Source organism: Rhinolophus sinicus, linkage group LG04 (genome assembly GCF_036562045.2).
Source record: "Rhinolophus sinicus isolate RSC01 linkage group LG04, ASM3656204v1, whole genome shotgun sequence".
Classification (NCBI taxonomy): domain Eukaryota; kingdom Metazoa; phylum Chordata; class Mammalia; order Chiroptera; family Rhinolophidae; genus Rhinolophus; species Rhinolophus sinicus.
In genome coordinates, this window is record NC_133754.1 from 107,004,610 (window position 1) to 107,024,985 (window position 20,376).

The window sequence follows — 20,376 nt, forward strand, 5'->3', positions numbered from 1 at the left end:
CAGTTTCTGTGTCTCTAGTTCCAAACCACCAAGCCCTTCAAATTCATAGGAATGCCCGTGATCTAGTCTATTGCCATCATTTTCCCTCCGCTGGAAGAACAGCAGGAGCTGCTGTGTGCTGAGCCCAAAGCACTGACCCCTCTGAGCCTTGTCTTGGAGCTGAGAGTGCAGGGGCCTGAAGAGGTTCCTCCAGGCTCCCCCTTGTCCAGGTTTGCTGCACTCACTCACTCTGGAGCCTGGTGGGCCCGAGCAGTGTGGGCACAGGGTGGATGCTGAGTGAGGCTGCCGGCCGCTGGGGTCCTGTTCTGGCACCTGGCTATAAGATGGCCATACAGCCCAGTCCCCTGTGTCTAAAACTGGCACATGGTCCCCTCAATGCAGACCATCTCCTGAAGCAAGGTGTTGTCCAGCCTAAGCGCGCCATTGTACGAATGACTGCAAACTGGCCATCGTACTGTCGGGCAGTGTCACCAACCCTGGCCTGTGTGTGCCTCCCCAGGGTCCTCCACCAGCAGCCTGGTCCCAGGCCCCGAGCCAGGTCCCCCGCCCGCCCTGCATGTCCAGGCTCAGGTGAACAACAGCAACAACAAGAAAGGCACTTTCACGGATGACCTTCACAAGCTGGTGGATGACTGGACCAGCAAGACAGTGGGGGCTGCTCAGCTGAAGCCATCGCTCAACCAGCTAAAGCAGACGCAGAAGCTGCATGACATGGAGGCTTCGGCTGGCTGGCCCCCGGGCCCTGGCGAGGTGCAGGCCGTAAGTGGGGCCTGGTGGGGTCAGGGACAGGGTGGGAGCGGGGCTGCAACCTCAGGCCTCAGCAGAGCAGCAGCATCCAGGGCCACCCCTTGTTGGGCTTTAGTTGAGGTCCGCCCGGACCACGTAGGGTGGAAGCCACGGGCTGCTGCCTTAGGTTTTGTCATGTGATGCGTTCCCGTGTCAGGGCTGTCAACTTCAAACCTACCTGAAGGAGTGTTCCCTCTTTTTCAATCTTTGGAGGAGTTGGTGCAAGATTGTTATTTCTTCCTGAAATGTTTGGCAAAGTTCACTGGTGAGACCATCTTGGCTGGGAGGTTTTTTTTTTTTTTTTGGAGTGTGGGAAGTTTCCCTATGACCTTTTAGTTTGAAAAATTTCATACATACAGAGGAGTTGAAAATTCTGCAGTGAACTCTCATGGACCCGCTACCTGCATGTTGTGGTTGACATTTTGCTGTTTTTCTCACCCATCTGTCTATCCCTTGAGGGTAAGGTTTTCTTTATGGATTCAATTTCTTTTATAGTTTTAGTGGAACTCCTATTTCTTCTTTCTGTTCAATTGTCCTTTTCTAGCAATTGGTACATTTCTAAATTTATCTTAAGTTTTCAAGTTCATACTATCTTCTCTTTTCATGGTTTGCAGGATTTCAGTGATGTCTAGTTTTTCATTCCTGCTGTTGGTGATTTCTGCATGTGTGCACTCTCACTCTTCTTATACAGTGTCTTTAGGGGTTTATAAATTTTTTTAGCTCTTCAAGGAACTCATTTTGGTTTTGATGATATTCTTTATTGTATGTTTCATTAATTACTTTTATTACTTCCTTCTACCTTTGGGTTACTTTTTTTTTTTAATTTTTAATTGGGGAATTTTGGGGAGCAGTGTGTTTCTCCAGAGCCCATCAGCTCCAAGTCGTTGTCCTTCAATCTAGTTGTGGAGGGCGGAGCTCAACTCTTAAGTCTAGTCGCCGTTTTCAGTTTGTAGTTGCAGGGAGCACAGCCCGCCATCCCATTTGAACTGGCAACCTTGTTGAGAGTTCTAATTCTAACCAACTGAGTCATCCGGCCACCCCTCCGGCAGCTCAGTGGCAGCTCGTTGCCTTCAATCTGCCATATTTCCCCGAAAGTAAGACCGGTCTTATATTAATTTTTGCTCCAAAAGACACATTAGGGCTTATTTTCAGGGGATGTCTTATTTTTTCATGTACAAAAATCTACATTTATTCAAATACAGTTATGTCATCTTCTTCTGGAACATCATCATAATTCTCCAAACCCCGAATTCAGGCTTGAATTTCTTGCGACTCCATATCTTATAGAACCACTTGCCCCAATTGCTCATGTCCAGCAACAGAGCTCTCCTTAAATGAGCATGTCTTGTCCGTGTAGCCTGCTCGTAGTGCACTGGCAACACAGCTGTCAGTGATTTTATCCCATGAATTCTTCACCCAAGTCATGACCTCTTGCAGGCTAGGCTTCACAAAGTTTCCACGCTGACTTCTCTCCTTTCTATTTTCAATGTAGTCATTGATTTCCATGTGCAAACGGTCCTTGAATGGCTTGTTTATGGCACTATCGAGTCTGGAGATAGGCAGTCATTCCTGCCGGAATCATTATTTGATCTATTATTCTCTCTCCAAGGAAGTTCTTCATGTCTTTAGTGTGGTGAGTGCTGGCTGAATCCCAGACTAGCAGACCTCTTTGGCCATCTCACAAAAGAAGTGGCAGCATTAAATCGACCCACTTCCTTGTAATTGCTTGTGTGCACCAGGCTTTTTCAGTTTCAAGAACATAAATGGCCTGAAACACGTTCAACCTTTTCTTTCTTGCCCTTAGTGGTGATAAGAGGTGGGGCTTTCTTTCCATCCAGAAGAATTGTCAAAGTACAGGTAACACGTTCACTTTTGTACCCAGTGGAGGGAATGTAGATTGATGAAGCACCCCTCTGATCAATTGTCGTTTGAGATCCTTGGCCCATAAACACTGCAGTTTCATCCATAGCAATCATGTTGGAGAGTTGGTATTTACAAAAGTTGATGCCATCAGCAAAGGACTTGAATGCAAGTGCACATTTAATAACTTCAGCCTCTTCCAGCTTGAACAGTGTTGTCGATCTTAGAGACAGTTCATATCGCTGAAGAAGCCATCCAGCCAGTGTTGTGATGCTTTGAATTCTTCCAGGGGTATTTCTAACTGTGATGCCATTGCAAGGGCAAATTCTTGAATATCAGCCCTGCGCACAACCAAAGCCTTTGCTCTCCTGTCAGCAATCCATTCACAGGTGATGTCTTCCAGCTCAGGAAATAATGGTTGCAGACCTGATCCACACTTGCGCTTCTTAGCATTTCCCTCGTCCACCTGTTGACTGAGGTTATCGTACTCTGCTGGCCATTTTCGGACCATTCGGAGATCCAACTTCTCCTCTTTGCAGAAAGCCTTAAGATTCTTGCTCCGGGAACCCTCCACAATTCCTTTCTTGTACTTGGTAGAATAGCTCTTTCTTTTTGCACTTGTCTGGAGGTGAAAATATTATTCCCTTTAAAGCTACCATTAAATCAAGTGTTAATTGAAGACTTACGAGACAGGTGTGGCAACAAAAATGATGACAGTTAAGAATGATGGTCCACACAAAAGGGATGAAAAATTGCAGGCACCAAAATTCAGAAAATGTTTCTCTATTTCACATGAGTGCAATAAGTACGTCCGTTACAGCACATGATGTACTGAATTATGAAGATTCATATTAGACTCAACCACGTCCGTTCATTATCAAGTGCGCACGTTATTTGTGTGTTGTGTCTGTACTCCGATTGGTCATCCGGCAATAAGTCTCGAGTTCATCTGTTTACATAGGTGTTTACCTCTCGTCCAAAGGCACCCGCTTGGGTATTTACAAATACTTAATTATAATTTGTATTATCATTTATTTTAAGTATTAATGTCAATACGTCCTTCGTGTGTTGCAATGGATATACTAAATGTGTCCATCTGGCTGACTATCTTAACTGGGGCTTATTTTTGGGGTAGGGCTTATATTACGAGCATCCTGAAAAATCATGCTAGGGCTTATTTTCCGGTTAGGTCTTATTTTTTGGGAAATAATGGTAGTTGTGGAGGGCGCAGCTTACTGGCCCATGTGGAAATCGAACCGGCAACCCTGTTGTTCAGAGCTCACGCTCTAACCAACTGAGCCATCTTTCCGCCCCGGGTTCCTTTTTTGTTCTAGAAAGTTTCTTGAGATGTGCAGTTCGTTGATTTCCAGCCTTTCTTCTTTCATAATGCAGGCTTCAGACTATAAAATTGCCTCTAGTGGTTCTAGTTGCATCCCAAAAGTTTTGTTATGTACATTTTCTTTGACCTTCAGTTCAAAATGTTTTGCAATTTCCACTATGATTCTAAGTAATGTAGTTATTAATTTCCTTGTGATCTTTTTATTACTGTTTTTTAGCCTAATTGCACTCTGATAAGAGAACAAATTTTGAGTGTTTTCAGTTTGTTAAAACTTACCGGCACTAGCTTTTTGATCGAAGTGGTCAATCTTGCTTCCCTGCTCTATACATGGCTGCTTGAGCCAGCTTCTTTCATTCCCTCTCACACCCACATTACCCATCTAAACCCACCCTGTTTCTCTTCCGACTGCAGCTATACCTTCATCAGTCTAACTCAGGTCCGTTCTCCATCATTCTGCAACAAAGTTGAGAATCCTTCACATGGTCCCAAGGCCATGCAGGGTCAGTGCCCGAACCCTGGGCAGGCTTGCGTCAGCTCTGCTGTCTGGGCCCCCACACCGGCTCTCTGCCTGTGCTGGGCCATGTCCTGTGTGTGTGTCCTGCTCATCCTGTTGCTCAGATGGCTAGGATTCCTACTAAGGTTTTTTTTTTTTTTTTTTTTGTGTGGTAAATCTATAGAACATAAAATTTACCATTTTAATCATTTTAAGTGTATAATTCAATAGCATTAAGTATATTCACAATGCTGTGCATCCATCACCACTATCCATATCTAGAACTTTTTCATTATTCCAGTCAAAAACTACTCATTAAGAAATGACTCCAGTTCCCTCTCTCTGGTACCTCTGGTTGTCCAGCCCGTTAACTTTTATTCTACTTTCTGTCTGTAGGAGTTTGACTATGTAGGTACCTCATATAAGTGGAATCATACAGTATTTGTCCTTTTCTGTCTGGATTATTCCACTTAACATAATGTTTTCAAGGTACATCCAAGTTGTAGCATGTTTTAGAACTTCATTCTTTTCTTTCCAATTTTTTTATTGTGCTAAAATACACATAATATAAAATTTGCCATCTTAACCATTTTTAAATGCCAGTTCAGAGGCATTAAGTACATTAATATTGTTCAACCATCACCACCATCCAGCTCCAGATTTTTTTTATCTTGCAAAACTGAAACTCTGTGCTCATTGAAAAGTTACTCCCTACCCACCTCCCCCCACCCCAGCCCCTGGCAACCACCATTCTACTTTCTGTCTCTATGAATTTGACTACTCTAGGTCCTCATATAAGGGGAATCATATAACATTTGTTTTTTTTATAACTGGCGTAGTTCATCTAGCATAATGTCCTCAAGGTTCATCTATGTGTCAGAATTTCCATCCTTTTAAAGGCTGAGTAATATTCCATATGTATATACCACATTTTGTTTATCCATTCATTCATCTATGAACACCTGGGTTTAGCTATTGTGAATAATGCTGCTACGAACCTGGGTGTACCGATGTCTTTTTGAGACCCTACTTTCAATTCTTTTGGGTGTATATACACAGCAGTGGAGTCGCTGGATCATGTGGTAATTCTATTTTTAATTGTTTGAGGAATTGCTAAACTGTTTTCCACATGGCTGCACCATTTTATATTCCCACCAACAGTACACAAAGGTTTCAGTTTCTCCTCCTTTGTGCCAATACTTTTTATTTTCTAATTTTTTTTAATAGTAGCCGTCCTAATGGGTATGAATTGTGGTATCTCATTGTAGCTTTGATTTGCATTTATATGATTAGCGATGTTAACATATTTTCATGTGTTTATTGACCATTTGTATATCTTCTTTATCTGCTTTTGAATAGCATTTTGTTGTTCAATTGTAGGAGTTCTTTATTATTAATCTCTTTGCAGATATTTTCTCCCATTTTGTGGATTGTCTTTTTACTCTGTGGATTGTGCCTTTTGATGCACAAAAGTTTTTAATTCTCATGAAGACCAGTTGTCTATTTTTTTCTTTTGTTGCCTGTCTTTGGTGTCATATCCAAGAAATCATTGCCAAATCCAGTATCATGACGCTTTTCCTGTATGTTTCCTCCTAAGAGTTTAATAATTTTAGCTCTTATTTTTAGCACTTTTATCCCCTTTGAATTAATTTTTGTATATGGTATTAGGTAAGGGTTCAGCTTTATTCCTTTGCGTGTGGATACCAGTTTTCCTAGTAGTACTTGTTGAAAAGACTGTCCTTTCCCCGTTGAATGGTCTTGTCACCCTTGTTGAAAATCAATTGAACATATGTACAAAGGTTTATTTCTGTAGTCTCTATTCTATTCCATTTGCCTATATGTGTGTCCTTTTGCCAATATCATACTGTTCTTATTTCTGTAAATTTGTGGTAAGTTTTAAAACCAGGAAGTGTTACAAACTTTGTTTTTCTTTTTCAAGATTGTTTTGGTTATTGGAGGTCGCTTGAAAATCCTAATGAAATTTAGGATGGGCTTTTTATTTCTTGAAAAAATGCCATTGAGACTTTAATAGTGATTGCATTGAATCTATAGATCACTTTGGGAGTATTGACATATTAAGAATACTAGGTCTTCCAATTCATGAACATGGGATGTCTTCTTAAATTTCTTTTAGCAATGTTTTATAGTTTTCAGTGTGTTCGTCTTTTAACTCCTTAAATTTATTCATAAGTGTTTTATTCTTTTTTTTTATAATATTGTAAATGCAATTGTTTTCTTAATTTTCTGTTCAGATTGTTCATCATTAATATATAGAAATGCAACTGACTTTTTGCCCTGCAACTTCATGAATTAACTTTAACAGGTGTTTTGTTTGTTTTGTTTTGGTGGATTTTTTTTTTAAGGATATCTACGTATAAGATGATGTCACCTCTGAACACAGATCATTTTACTTCTTCCTTTCCAATATGGTTGCCTATTATTATTATTGTTATTATTCTTTTGTCTAATTCCTCTGGCTGGAACTTCTAATACTATATTGAATAGAAGTGGCAACAGCAAGGATCCATGTCTTATTCCTGAGTTTAGAGGAAATGCTTTCAGTCTTTCACCATTGAGTATGATGTTAGTTATGGAGGTGTATATATATATATATATATGGCCTTCATCATATTGAGAGAATCCCAGATTTGGCCAGACAGAGATGTACACCTTGTGTCAGTCCTTCAGGTGGCCCCCAGACAGGTTAGGAGAGACATACAAAATAATTTGTGAATAAGATCATCTCTGCTCCCTCCAGAACATGGTACCGCACTGGGAATGCAGGCGGCCTTCTTTAAGACAGCTGTAAAGCCAGGGAGTGGGTGGCCCAAGGCCAGTAAAAATACCACAATGCTTTCCTGCTTTTTAAAATTTGCTTTTTTCTTTATTTGCCTTTACTTCTACTTGGTTGTTATAAATCGTTAGCTGTTTTCTGGAGTTCTGATAAATAAAGTTAGTTCTGACAATTTCTGGTTGTTTTTTTCAATGGTTTTGTGGCAGAATGGAAGTTGGGAACTGCCTACTCCATTTTGCTGATATCACTCTTAAGGAGTTTCTCTGTGTTTATGTATATTTATCAGTTATCGAAAGAGGAATTTAAAAATTTTCCATTATGGTTGTGGGTTTGTGTATTTCTTATTGTAGATCTGTTGATTTTAGCTTTATATATTTTGAAGCTATGTTATGAGGTATATTCAAATTTAGGTTTACCACATCTGACTTGTAAGTTGAACTTTTTAACATTGTGAAGTGTCTCTATTGCCTTTGTGATCTTTGCCTTTAAATCTACTTTGTCTGAAATTGCTATAAGTATGTTAGCTTGTGTTGGGTTATTATTTACATGGTGTATGGTTTACATGGTGTTGGGTTGTTATTTACATGGCATATGGTTTCCCATTCTTTATTTTGTCTTTCTATATCCTTGTTTTATTTATTTTTAAACAGTCAGCTGCTTTGTTCTGAAGACTTGTTATACTATAAATTTCACACATTTGTTAATTTTTCAATTAAATAAGACTTTCAGTATTATTTTATATTAATTTCAGGTGTACAGCATAGTGGTGAGACATTTATATAATTTAAGAAGTGATCCCCCTGATCAGTCTAGTACCCACCTGGCACTATACATAGTTATCACCATATTACTGACTACATCCCCATGACTAATTTGTAACCACCAATTTGTACATCTTAATCCCTTCAGCCTTTTCACCCTGCCCCCCCACACCCTCTCCCATCTATCCTGATAAATCTGGTACCCATCTGACACCACACACAGTTATTACAATATCATTGACTATTTTCCTTATGCTGTACCCTACATCCCCATGACTACTGTGTACCAAACAATTTGTACTTCCTAATCCCTTCACCCTTTTCACTCATTACCCCCAATCCCTCTCCAATCTGGCAACCATCAAAATGTTCTCTGTATCTATGAGTTTATTTCTGTTAGATTCCACAGATAAGCGAAATCACATTCCATCTCTCTTGCTCTGTCTGATATACCCCACTCAGCACAATAACCTCCAAGTCGATCCATGCTGCCCCCGATAGCAAGAACCCATTCCCTTCCATGGCTGAGCCATATTCCATTGTGTATATGTACCACCTCCTCTCTATCCATTCATCCATCGACAGAAACCCAGGGTACTTCTTGGCCACTGTAAACAATGCTGCAATGAACATGTGGATGCACACGTCCCCTTGAAGTAGTGTTCTGGGTTTCTTCAGATAAATACCCAGAAGTGGGATTACTGGGTCCTTCTTTGCTTTGTATTATTGCCTTTGTTTTGAAGTCTGTTTTTTTCTGGTATAAGTATTGCTACTTCAGCTTTTAAAATTTTGTTACCATTTTCCATTCCTTTTAGTCCATGTATGTCTTTTGATCTGAAGTGTCTCTTGTGGGCAGCATATGTAAGGGTCTTGTTTTTTTATCCATTCAGCCACCTATCTTTTGATTGAAGCATTTAATGCATTTACATTTACATTTAAAGTAATTGTTGATAGATATGTAGTGATTGCCATTTTATTATTCATATATTTTTTTTCATCTTAAGTTCCTCTAACATTTTTTTTAAAAAATTATTTTATTGGGGGATATTGGAGAACAGGGTATTTTTCCAGGGCCCATCAGCTTCAAGTTGTCCTTCAATCTAGTGGAGGGCGCAGCTCAGCTCCAAGTCCAGTTGCCATTTTCAATCTTAGTTACAGGGGGTGCAGCCCACCATCCCATGCAGGAATTGAACCAGCAATCTTGTTGTTAAGAGCTCGCGCTCTAACCAACTGAGCCATCCGGCCGTCCCCTCTAACATTTCTTGTAATACTGGTTTGGTGGTGATGGACTCCTTTAGCTTTTCCTGTCTGGGAGTCTCTTTATCATCTCCATCAATTTTAAAAGATAGCCTTGCTAGATAGAGTAATCTTGGTTGCAGGTCCTTGGTTTTTATCACTTTGAATATTTCGTGCCAATCCCTTCTGGCCTGAAAAATTTCTCTTGAGAAATCAGCTGAGAGTCTTATGGGAGCTCCCTTGTATGTAACTAGTTGTCTTTCTCTTGCTTCTTTTAGTATTCACTCTTTGTCTTTAATCTTTGCCATTTTAATTATAATGTGTCTTTGTGTGGACCTGTTTGGGTTCATCTTGTTTGGGACTCCGTGCTTATTGGGCTTGTATTATATATCTATTTCCTTTGCTAGGTTAAGAAAGTTTTCAGTCATTATTTCTTCAAATGGGTTCTCAATCCCTTGCTTTCTCTCTTCTCCTTCTGGTACCCCTATGATGCAAATGTTGTTAGGCTTGATGTTGTCCCAGAGGTCTCTTGAACTATCCTCATTTTTTTTGGATTCTTTTTTCTTTTTGCTGTTCTGATTGGGTGTTTTGTGCTACCCAATCTTCCAAATCCCTGATTTGATCCTCTGCTTCCTCTAGTCTGCTGGTGATTCCTTCTAGTGTAATCTTCACTTCTGACTGGCTCTTTATTATGGTTTCTCTGTCCTTTTTTATGCTTGCTATGTATTTGTTGAAGTTCCCATTAAGTTCCTTGAGAATCCTTATAACTAGTGTTTTGAACTCTGTATCTGGTAGGTTGCTTGCCTCCATTTCTTTTAGCTCTCTTTCTGGAGTTTTCTCCTGTTCTTTCATTTGGGATGTACTTCTTTGTTTCCTCATTTTGGCTGCCTCTCTGTGTTTGTTTCTATGTATCAGGTAGATCTGCTACATCTCCCAGTTTTGGCCAGGTGGACTTATGTAGTAGGTGCCCTATGGAGCCCAGTAGCACAGTCTCCCTGGTCATGTGTACCAGGTACTCCAGGATTTTCTCTTGTGTGGGTTGTGTGCACCCTCCTATTATACCCGCCTTGATTGCTATTGGCATGTCAGTGGGTGGTATTGCCCCTCAGGCTGACTGGCTGTGGGGTTTGGCCATGTCCACAGCTTATGAGCTGCTGTGTGGGGGGCTTACCCCACGGAGCCAGATTCACCCCAGTGGGCTCTGGATCTGTTGAGACCATCCTTCGGGTGTGCTACTTGTGGAGCCAATGGGCGGTGCCCTGCTGTGATCTGAAGCCAACCTCCAGGTATGTTGGTTCTGGGCCTTCTTTGGAGGGGCTCTGGTGCAGGCCCTGGTCAGCCACTGCCTGGTAGGAGCTACAAAGAGACCTGTGGTTGGTTGATCACTGTGTTTGACCTGGCAGTGCATGGGAGAGACCAGGCTGCGAACCCAGAATGGCTGCCACCAGTACCAGGCCTGGGGTAGCTCTGCAAAAAGCCCTGGGCACCCAGAGGCCTGCTGCCACCTACCCACTCCCATAAAGCTCAGCTGATGATAGTCTCTTGTGGCATGTGAGTTGCTTGAAGCAGGATTTCAGAGAGTCACCAGGGTGGGACGAGTGGTGTTCACCAGATTAATGCAGATTTTGGTTTGGTGCCAGTGCTGAGCTTGGAGCTACTCAACAAAAGTCTCAGAGCACACCGAGGCCATCTGCTGCCACCTGGGGCCTGTGGACCCCCAAGAGTTGTCCAAGAAAGAGTTCAATGCGGATGGGGTGGTTGCTTGCTGAGAAAGTGTCTTTGGCATTGCGTGAGTAGGGTGTGGTGGGGTCCCAGGGAGTCACCAGGGAGAGCGAGCAGAGTTCACCAGGACAGTGCAGATTCAGACTTGGCTGTATGGGCAAGGCCTCAACACAGGAATGATGGTGCCCGCCTGCCGGCTGCATGGAAGGACTCTACACAGGGAAAATGATGACTGTCCCTCCTGTCCTCGCCTTGAAGCCTCACAATTCAATCTTTCCTTGTATATCTCTGACACCTCACAAGTCACTGTACCTCCATTGGAGCCCAGGGTGAGTGCCTACAAATGACTGAATCTGTGCGTGGGCCCTTCAAGAGGACATCTGGGTTTCCCACAACCTTTTGTCTCACCCGGATGGTTGAAATCCCCACTGTTTTTCACAGCCAGATGTGGGGGCTCCTCTTCCCAGCACCAGTAATCTGGGCTGGGGAAACCAGTGTGGGTCTGGGTCCCTTGCTCCTCCAGTGGGGAATCTTCGCAGCTGAGATATCCCTCCAGATTCTTAGCTGCCACACGGAGGTGTGGGGCAAGCCCATTCTGCATCTCCGCCCCTCCTATCAGTCTCGATATGGCTTGTTCTTTATATCCTTAGTTATAGGGGTTCTGTTCAACTAGACTGCATGTAGTTCTCTATCATGGTTGACTTTAAATTAGTCCAGTGATCAGAGTTCACACCATATCTCTTGCATCAACAAATCAATGTGTCATCTACTAGTATTTCCAGGTTTGCTTTCTGTAGTCTCTTAGCTGTCTGCTCTGCATAGTGCATTTTGTACTAAAAGGCCAAATTCTCTAAGGCAGATCCATGGCAGGCCTGTAAGGCATCCATTAACCTCTTATCAGCCAGCCTTCTGCAGAAACCTTAGTTGGTGATTGCTGTAGTAAAGCTTTTCATTTTCTTAATGATGGAAGTGAAATGGCAGAAGTTTTAATTTTGTTAAGGTCCAGTTTATCAAATTTTTTCTGTTCAGTAATTTTTTAATTCTAACTAAGGAATCTGCTTAATCCAAGACCAGGAAGATATTCTTCTATGTTTTTTCTAGAGGTTTCATTGTCTTAACTGTTGTAGTCAGGCCTGTAAGCCACCTCAAATTAACTTTTGTGTATAGTTTGACGTAGGGGGTCACATTTTTTCCTGTATGCATATCTGGTTGTTCCAGGACCTTCCTTTCCATAGACATTCATCACATGGCTATATATGTTTAGATCCATTTCTGAACTCACTGTTTTGTTCCATCAAGCCATTCTTTTATCCTTATGACAATACTAGACCCTCTTAATCACTGTAGCTTTATAGTAAGTTTAATGTCTGATAGTGTAAGACTTGTGGCATTGATCTTCCTCAAGAATTAAAAAATTTTTTTCTAGGTCCTTAAATTTCCATATACATTTTTGAAACAGCCTGTTAATTTCTACAAAATAACCTGCTGGGATTTTATTGGGTCTTTTGATCAACAGTGTGAGATTTGACATATTAGTAGTGTTGAGTGTTCCTATGAACATGATGTTTCTGTTCATATCCTTTTTATTTTCTCTCAGTAAAATTTTGTAGTTTTCAGTGTAAAGGTGTTACACGTATTTCATTAAATGTTTCCCTAGGTAGTGGATGTTTTGGAATGCAGTTGTAAATTGTATTGTTCTAAAATTTCATTCTCCAGTTGTGTGTTAGTATATAGAAATGTGGTTGAGTTCTGTACCTTGTATCCTGCAATCTTGCTAAGTTTGCTTGTTAGTTTTAGAAATTGGTTTGTTCATTCTTTTGGGCTTTCTCCATACACAATCTTGTCATCTGTAAATAAAGATGGTTTTACTTTTTGTTCCCAGTCTGTGCCTCTGTTTCTTTCCTTGCCTGGGCTGGGACTTCCCATGCATGTTGACTAGGAGCAGGGGTACTGTGGGAAAGTGTATTTGGCATTTCTCATCTGTACAGGATTAGCTTAGGGTTCGGCAGAGCCTCTTCCAGGATGGAGGAGGCGCCTCTGGCCTCGGCTGCTGTGCTTTCCTTGGACTGTGGCATTCCTCAGACGCACTCCCTGCATCTGAGAAGAGCACCATGTGGGGTTCTCCCTGGGCAAATAGCTGGAGTGAGGTGCAGCGATTTCCCCTGGGACAGCAGCGTTGCACTTCTGGGCAAACCCCACTAGGTGGCGATGTTTTATCTGTTTTTAGTTGCTGGATTAGCTATGCCAAGATTTTGTCTAGGGAGTCTGAATGAAGTTTGTCGGTCTCCTTTCTTGTTGCATTCTCAGGTTTCTGCGTCACGGACATCTAGCCTCACCAACTGTCACTGCTCACTGTGCCACCCTCTTCTCTGGGGTGTGGAGAGCAGAGGAGCTGTCCCCCCAGGCTCTAGGCACATGCCCCTCACAACTCCTGGCTGCCCTGGGCCTCCTGTAATGGCACTGACCAGTCAAGCAGGAGGCTTTTGGGTTGGGGTGTGTGGTCTGTTTGCCCCCTCAGGGTTCAGGCCCCACAGGGCCTGCTCTGGCCTGTGGACAGCAGAGGCATGTGATGCAGAGGTGGCCAGGCTGCAGATTTGGAGAACAAGGAAAGGTGGCCTCTGCCTCCTGGCCCTGTGCTGTTAACTCTGGTGTTAGCTGTTAGAAGGCACCCCAGGGCAGGTCCTGGAACACTGTCTCCTGAGGATGGAGAAACTTCGGGAACCCCTGGGGCCACTGGGGGAGGCCAGGTGATTGCAGCTACATGTGTCCTCCTCTTCTTGTCTTGTAGATGAGCGCACCTCGAGCAGCAGTGGGGACACCATGTCTGGCCCTGGCGCCTGGCCCTCTACCCACCACGGTCATTCCTGGAACTGCCCTGACCCTGCCTGTGCCCATGCCAGGTACTGCCCTCTCTGGCCTCTCAGTCTCGCCCTGTGCACTGCCTCTGGGCCAGTACAGAAGCCTGCTCCCAGTTCCAGTTGCCTGGGGTCCATGGGCAGCCCAGGCCGGCAGCCAGAGCCCTGCCTGGGGGCCAGACTTGGGCACAGGAGGCGGTCCCATGCTCCCCATGTTCTTACCACCGCCTGCGGTCTGCACGCCTGGTCCCAGGCTGCGGATCATGTAGCTCTAACCACTTGCCAGATGGAATGCACTGAATTGAACAGCCTGGAGGAGCCTGGTTATGGCTTGGCGTCTGAGTTTTGCCCTGCCTTCCCGAGGGTGCCCAGCGAAGGGGTCAGTGTGAGGAACCTTGCTCCCTTGTTGCTGCAGACCCCATTTCCCCTTAGGTTCCATTGGTCTACACTCATAGACTTTATACCAACTTGCTGTACTTGAATCGATGGTTAGAACATTGTAATCACCCTGCAGAATTACAGTGCCTTGAATTTCAGCTTTTCCGTTCCCCAATGGAAAGAGATGTTTAAAAAATCATATATTGGAAAAGGTGTATTTCATTTACAATTGGATTGTGCATTGATAACTTTATTTCCCATTAAGTTGCAGAGATATAAATGGTTTACAAACCTGAAGCTAAAGTCTAATCTTTAGTTTTCTGTTGTAAATGGCTTTTTGAAAAAACAAATTGAACTAGTGACACTAAATATTGAAGAATTGCCAATGGAGGGGGGCTCTGACTCCTGCTCATAACAGGAGGTCTCTCTGGGCTCAGGGTCACTGGTAGCAGACAGATGGACACATACCCTCAACTGCAGCTCTGAGGCGCTGCCAGCAGCCGCCCGTGATGTATAGTTCCTGGGGCTGTGCATTGCTAGTGGCAGTCGGTCTCTTAGGAACAGAGTAGTAGCTATGTTGGGCTGTGTGGAAACTGCTGGAAAGTACTAGGTAAGCAGACACACCCTCAGGCCCCAAAGCCAGGCAGGCTGCTGTAAGGTGGGGAAGGTCAGGGTATGTGTCACAGCAGGCCGCCACCCTGCAGTGACAGCGTGGCCCCTTTGTCTCTGGGGTCCAGCCTACCCTCCTGCTGGCCCTCCTTCCTTTTCCATCATCTTTACTGAGGACTGTGGCCTCCTGGGCCTTGACTTGCCACGCGTTCACAGGCCAGTCTGCCTACCTCTGGGCCCCAAACTGCTCACCAAACACCAAGGTCACCCTGCCAGGGGCAGGGTGTTCCTCCCCTGGGGCATCAGTGGGACTTATCCCAGATAGGACCAGACAGCCCCAGTGGGAGTTGCAGGCCCTGCTCGTCACTGCAGGATGTGGCCTGGGTCCCTCTGCGCAGTCCCACTCCCCAAAGGGAGGCAGCTGGTTGGGCTGCCCAGCTGTGAATGGTAACGTCCTGCTGTACTTTGGGACCTCAGTAGAATTGGCTAACTTATTTTGGTTTAAATTGATTATTCCATCAATTAAGTTAGAATTACATTTTTAGGCAGTTACGCAGAATCTTCTGCCAGGGCACGATGCTGTAGTAAGAGATTCTGTTCTGTGAGGTGTCCCATGGTCCTTTGTTGCGTCTGGTTCCTGAGGGTGGTGGAAGCTGCCCTCTCCTACTCCCCTCCCGGCACCAACTTGAGGTGTGGAGTTCTGGCCTTGTACAGGAAAGGTCAGTGGCATGGAATCCCCAAGAGATTGTATATATGAAGCAGAAAAATAAACATTTTTGCTTGAAAACAGTGTGGAACAACATCTTTTTCTTATTCTCTGTCCATGTAAAAGCCGAACCAGCCAGCCTCAGGGGGCACAGGAGAGGGTAGCGGGTGGGTGGGCAGGCAGCGGGGGCCATCTCCCCGGCGGGAGCCAGGTGTGGTGGATGCTGTGCCACTGGGCTCGGGCTGAAAGTGAGGTGTCAGGCGGGACCCCGTCTTGTGCACAGAGTGCCTGCTGGGTGTGGCCTGGGCCCAGAGGTCAGCCGGCCTCTGCCAGCTCCGGGCCTGGCTTGGCCTGTTCACTCTGCTTTCAACCACTCACCCTGAACTGCATTTAGACGTGGGGTAGGCTCTGCCGCACAGACAGAGGGAGTCCCATGGTCAATTAAACAGTGTCCCTCACCCCTGTCTACGTTGGCTGTCTTCCAGAAAGCTGGGTTTGGTGACTCTGGATGAGGCATCAGGAGGCGTCAGGTTCTAGGTCTTGTGAGAGGAGGGTGTGGAGCTGGAGCTACCCGAGGGTCATGCAAGGGACTCTGCTGTCCTGTAGGCGCAGGGTCGTGGCGCAGGTGGGGGTTTGGGGAGGGTTCTCCCCCACCCCTCATGGGGTTCATCATTTGTTCCTTGATGGCCTCACGCTCAGTGGTCTGTGCTCCTGCATGCACTCACGCTGGGGGGCACAGCACCTCCTGCTCTGCCCAGCTGGGGTGGTTGCCTTGGTCTGCTGGTCCCACACTCCCACTGAGATGTGGTCTGGCTTTGTGCATCTGCTCGTGGAAGGATGGGGACCCCCTGCTGTATTTGGTGCCTCATTTCAGTGCTGGCATTGGGCAGAGGCCAGGGCATCTGGGTTTGCTGTGCTCACGAGCCAGAGGCAGCTTGCCCCCCTGTTGCCTCCCAGCCTGTCTGATTTGGGCAGTGTGGAAAGGGGCCGGATGGCGGAGGTGGCCTGGGTCCCTCTGCACAGTGCGCCAGGTTACAGTCGAGTCCCCCGGTCCCCTGAAGAATATGACTGCTTTGGCGTCATTTCTCCACCTTCCAGAGCCTGGTGCAACTCTGTAGGCCCTGTAATGAGCTGTGGTGGTTTTGTCTTCTAGATTCTGAGAGTGAGAAGCCCGACTGAGCCCAGGCAGGCTGACCTGACCCAGACGCCAGGCCTTGTGTCGTCACGCAGAGAAGCGAGTCCGCGCCTCGTGTCAGTTCACTGTTTTGTAAACACTTTCTAAGCATTTTTTATTCACAATTGGAAACACAAATGTAATGCAAGAATAAAAAATATTTTGGGGGAAAAAGGACTTTGGTTTTCAAACTCTCCTTTCTGGTGGTCCCTAGATAGGCAGGTGGCCTGATACAGCAGTGAGCAGGTGAGGGGTGCTGGAGAAACTTGGGACCTTGCAGTGGGCCCTGTGAGGTGCCCATAGCTGAGTGGGTCCTGGGTGTGGCAGTGAACATTTGCAGTTTACAGGGCACTTTACAGGGCACCTGAGAGGTCGGGGTCCTCGAATCAGGTGGCAGTGGGCTAGATCAGACAGGTGACGCGTGGTCCCACCTCTTGGACAAGCAATCAAGGTTAGGATGGCAGGTGGCCTTGTCCGTTTTCAGGCGTTTCCCCTTCAGGCCCAGGACAATGTCCATTTTGTGCAGTGCCCATCTCCGGTGAAGGCAGTGCCCATCCCTGGCCTACATAGATAGGGACGTTTGCACACAGCTCCGTTTTGCCAACCCGCTAGCTACCCTGCTCCATGTCACTTGGAGGCATGTCACTGCCCCCCCCCCCCCCCCAGGCGCACAGGGGCATCCACAGTGGCCTGAAACGTCCCTCCAGAAATGTGGGTGGTGGCATCGCCGCCTGGCTCACAGGGTCGGGCTTACGCTGGGACCTGGGGACTGGGCTAGAACTCAGGGCTCACCTGCATGTGGTGGGGAAATGCATCTTTGTTTTCATTGATTTCCCATGGAACTGAGTGCTTCTGGGGTGAAATGTGGGATGGGGATTGCAAGCCCTGGGGCGTGTCGCCGTGGGAGCCCACAGATGCTGCGTATGATACTCAGCTGTCATGGCTTCAGACATTTATCTTCATCACAATGAGATGTCAGCTCCTGAGACTCAACTCCTGTCCACCTGACTGGTGAAAGCAGAGCAGCGCAGGTTTCCTCCTCCCACAGCTTCTCTGGGAGCTTATGGGTGCAGCAGGAGGGCTTGCGGCCCTGGCATCCACCTGAGGTGGGCAGGCGTGGTGTCAGTGTGGGTGGGGGTGGGCGCAGCATGGGGACCTGCACAGGGCTGCCCCCCCCCGTTCTCGCCAGCGGACACCCCGCCAGCCTCCCGCCCTGCTCTGCTCTGAAAGCAGAGGAGCAGGTGTGCCGCCAGACTTGACGCTGTCCTGTGTTTTCACTCTTCGGTTTGTCACTGTCTGTGGCTCCTGCTACTGCATATCTGATGACGGTGGTAATGCAGTTACCTTTTTGGACAGCACACTTATTTAAATCATTCCTTTTAAGCAAGTAATAGTACAGGTGCTAATGGTAAAAATGGGTCTTAAGATAGTGGTGAAATAGTAGGAATAGTACATGAACTAATGGTAAAAATTGTGAAGGCAGAGACATCTGTTTACACCAGGGGTGTCCAAACTTTTTTCAACGTTTTTCACCAAGGGCCATATGCGGTAAAATACACAAACAGCCGGGCCATTCATTCGAGGTGAAATACGTATAGCCTCACCTGGTTTATTTAAGTAAACTAAATATATTTTTGGAATTTGCTGTGGGCGCAGTTGGCCCGTGGGCAGCAGTTTGGACACCCCTGGTTTACACCATCGCACAACTGAGAGCTTTCTCGCTCCCCCAGCACGAATTGCCTTCTGAGCAGGAGCCAGTCAGCACTTCTAACTCCTGGGACCCCGCGTAGCAGAGTCTGCCCACCCCCACTTGGAGCAGTGGGTTGGGTTCTCCCTGCAAACCCGCATGGCCCTCTGGAAGTTCTCCATTGCAGGGCTGATCAGCACAGAGGTGTTAGGCACGGCTGGGCCGAGGGGAATGAGTCGCTGGTATTAGAATTTATTTGGCGTGTTTGAGCTGTGGGAGGTAAGGCTAGAAAAAAATATAAGTCTCCGAGCAAAAAGGGGTATGGGGTTTTATAGTTTTATAGGAGGGATAAAAGAGGTTGTTCCCCCTTCAATGCTTCAGGGGGTTTTCGTTGCATTGTCTCTAGCAACCAAGGGTTTCAGGGCATGACCAAGCCCTCTGGCTCCACACCCTGGTCCTCAGGCCTCCGTCTGGACCTCCCAGGCCTGACCAGGCCCACTGATCACAAGCCCCTAGGAGACAAACAAAGTACAAAGCAAGACTGGACAAGATGCTTTCCACATTCCAGGCAGCTTCTCCAGGCCTAAGGCAAACACAAGCTGGCAGGTACAAGGTACAAAGCAAGACAAGATGGCTTTTAAGATAAGAAGGTTCCTGTTCCCGTCCTAAGTATGGCCTAACAAGGTGGAGGGACAGGCCAGTGCTGGTGACGATCAAGCTGTCACCCTGTGTGTGTGTGGGGGGGAGTGGGAGGTGTTCCTGCATGTAAGTCTTCTGGGGCCCTGCACACCCAGCCTCCAGAGCCCCTAGGGTAAGTCCCCATCCCTCTCTAGGAATCCAAGGCTCTCTGCTGTCCACCTCACCCGTCAGATAGGTTCCCTGCTTGAGACTTGGCTGTAGGCACACGTCTCGCCAGCCCCACCTCTGCCCCTTGCTGCTGCTGCTCACTTTCCTGCAACTCCAGCAGGACCCTCGCCAGACCCCCAGAGGGGTCTCATGTGTATGTCTCTTTTGTCCCTTTGTCACACTTGGCTTTTAGCTTCCCAGGGGCAAAACTTAAGGGCACGTTTCCTATCCTGCACCTCCCAGAACAGTCATCAACAACCACAGCTGCTGCACAATGCATTGTGGCCAAAAGCCAAGCTGTCCCTGTGGGCAGAAGACACCAGTGGGTACTTGTTGCTACTTCCTGGATTTCGGGAATGGAAAGGACCCTCCGAGACACAGACGGCTGCGTCATCCACGTCTGTCCTGGATTCCACCTGCTGCAGCTGCACTGCAGGCTCCGTTCTCATTCTACCCTGAAGGGCTCCCCGCAGCCGGTGCTTTGCCGTTTCTGCTGTGATAGGTTGGTTGAACAGCTTCAGCTCTGCAATGCGCCTCTTATTAGAGGGCTGGTTGATTTTCTATGACCTAGGAAAACCCGGCAAAACAAAAGGAAGCATCCCCAAGGGTTCTGAGTAACTGAGGTTATGCTGTTGCAGAATCCAAGACCGGAAAGAACCCAAGTGACACTCAGTTAGAAGAGTCAGCTTTATTACGCCAGCAGGCTCAGCGGGATCCTTCCTAAAAGACTGAGCCCCTAGCAAGGTTTTGAGCAGGTTTTTATGGGTTGGGGACTTTCTTGAGTTGGGGAAGGGGTAGGTGTCTTCTGGTGATTGACTCAAGGTGTGGCTTGGAGGGGGTTATGCGGAAGTGGGCTGGGGCTTAGGCTGGGGACCGCTCTCTCCGCTCAGGCCACCATTTTAGGTCGGTTCCACGTGGCAGGGAACCATTTTAAGGTCAGTTTCCCCATCAATGCTATTATAGTACTACATTTCCAGGTCTTAAGTAACTTCACACTGATACAGAACCAAGGGGGTCCACACACTTCACATGCAGCAGAGTTTTGCAGTGGAGAAATTAAAGTGGTTTATTGGCAGGCACCAGGAGAGCCGGAGCTAGTGCTCAAAATCTCAATTCCCAGATGGTTTTTA

General features: G+C 46.2%; 1 protein-coding gene across 11 annotated transcripts in view; it reads left to right on the forward strand.

Annotated features, from left to right (window-relative positions):
* WNK2 (WNK lysine deficient protein kinase 2) overlaps positions 1–16,890 on the forward strand; it is a 110,343-nt gene extending 93,453 nt beyond the window's left edge. For 9 of the 11 annotated variants that reach the window (XM_074330181.1, XM_074330182.1, XM_074330187.1 and 6 more), the window contains 2 exons: positions 500–759; positions 13,780–15,620. In XM_074330181.1, the coding sequence (XP_074186282.1) occupies positions 500–759; positions 13,780–14,115 (596 nt within the window). In that variant the 3' untranslated portion in view covers positions 14,116–15,620. Of the gene's footprint in view, positions 1–499; positions 760–13,779; positions 15,621–16,692 lie in introns of those variants that run through there. The other 2 variants (XM_074330184.1, XM_074330185.1) reach the window with 2 other exon arrangements.
* The last annotated feature ends 3,486 nt before the right edge of the window (positions 16,891–20,376 follow it).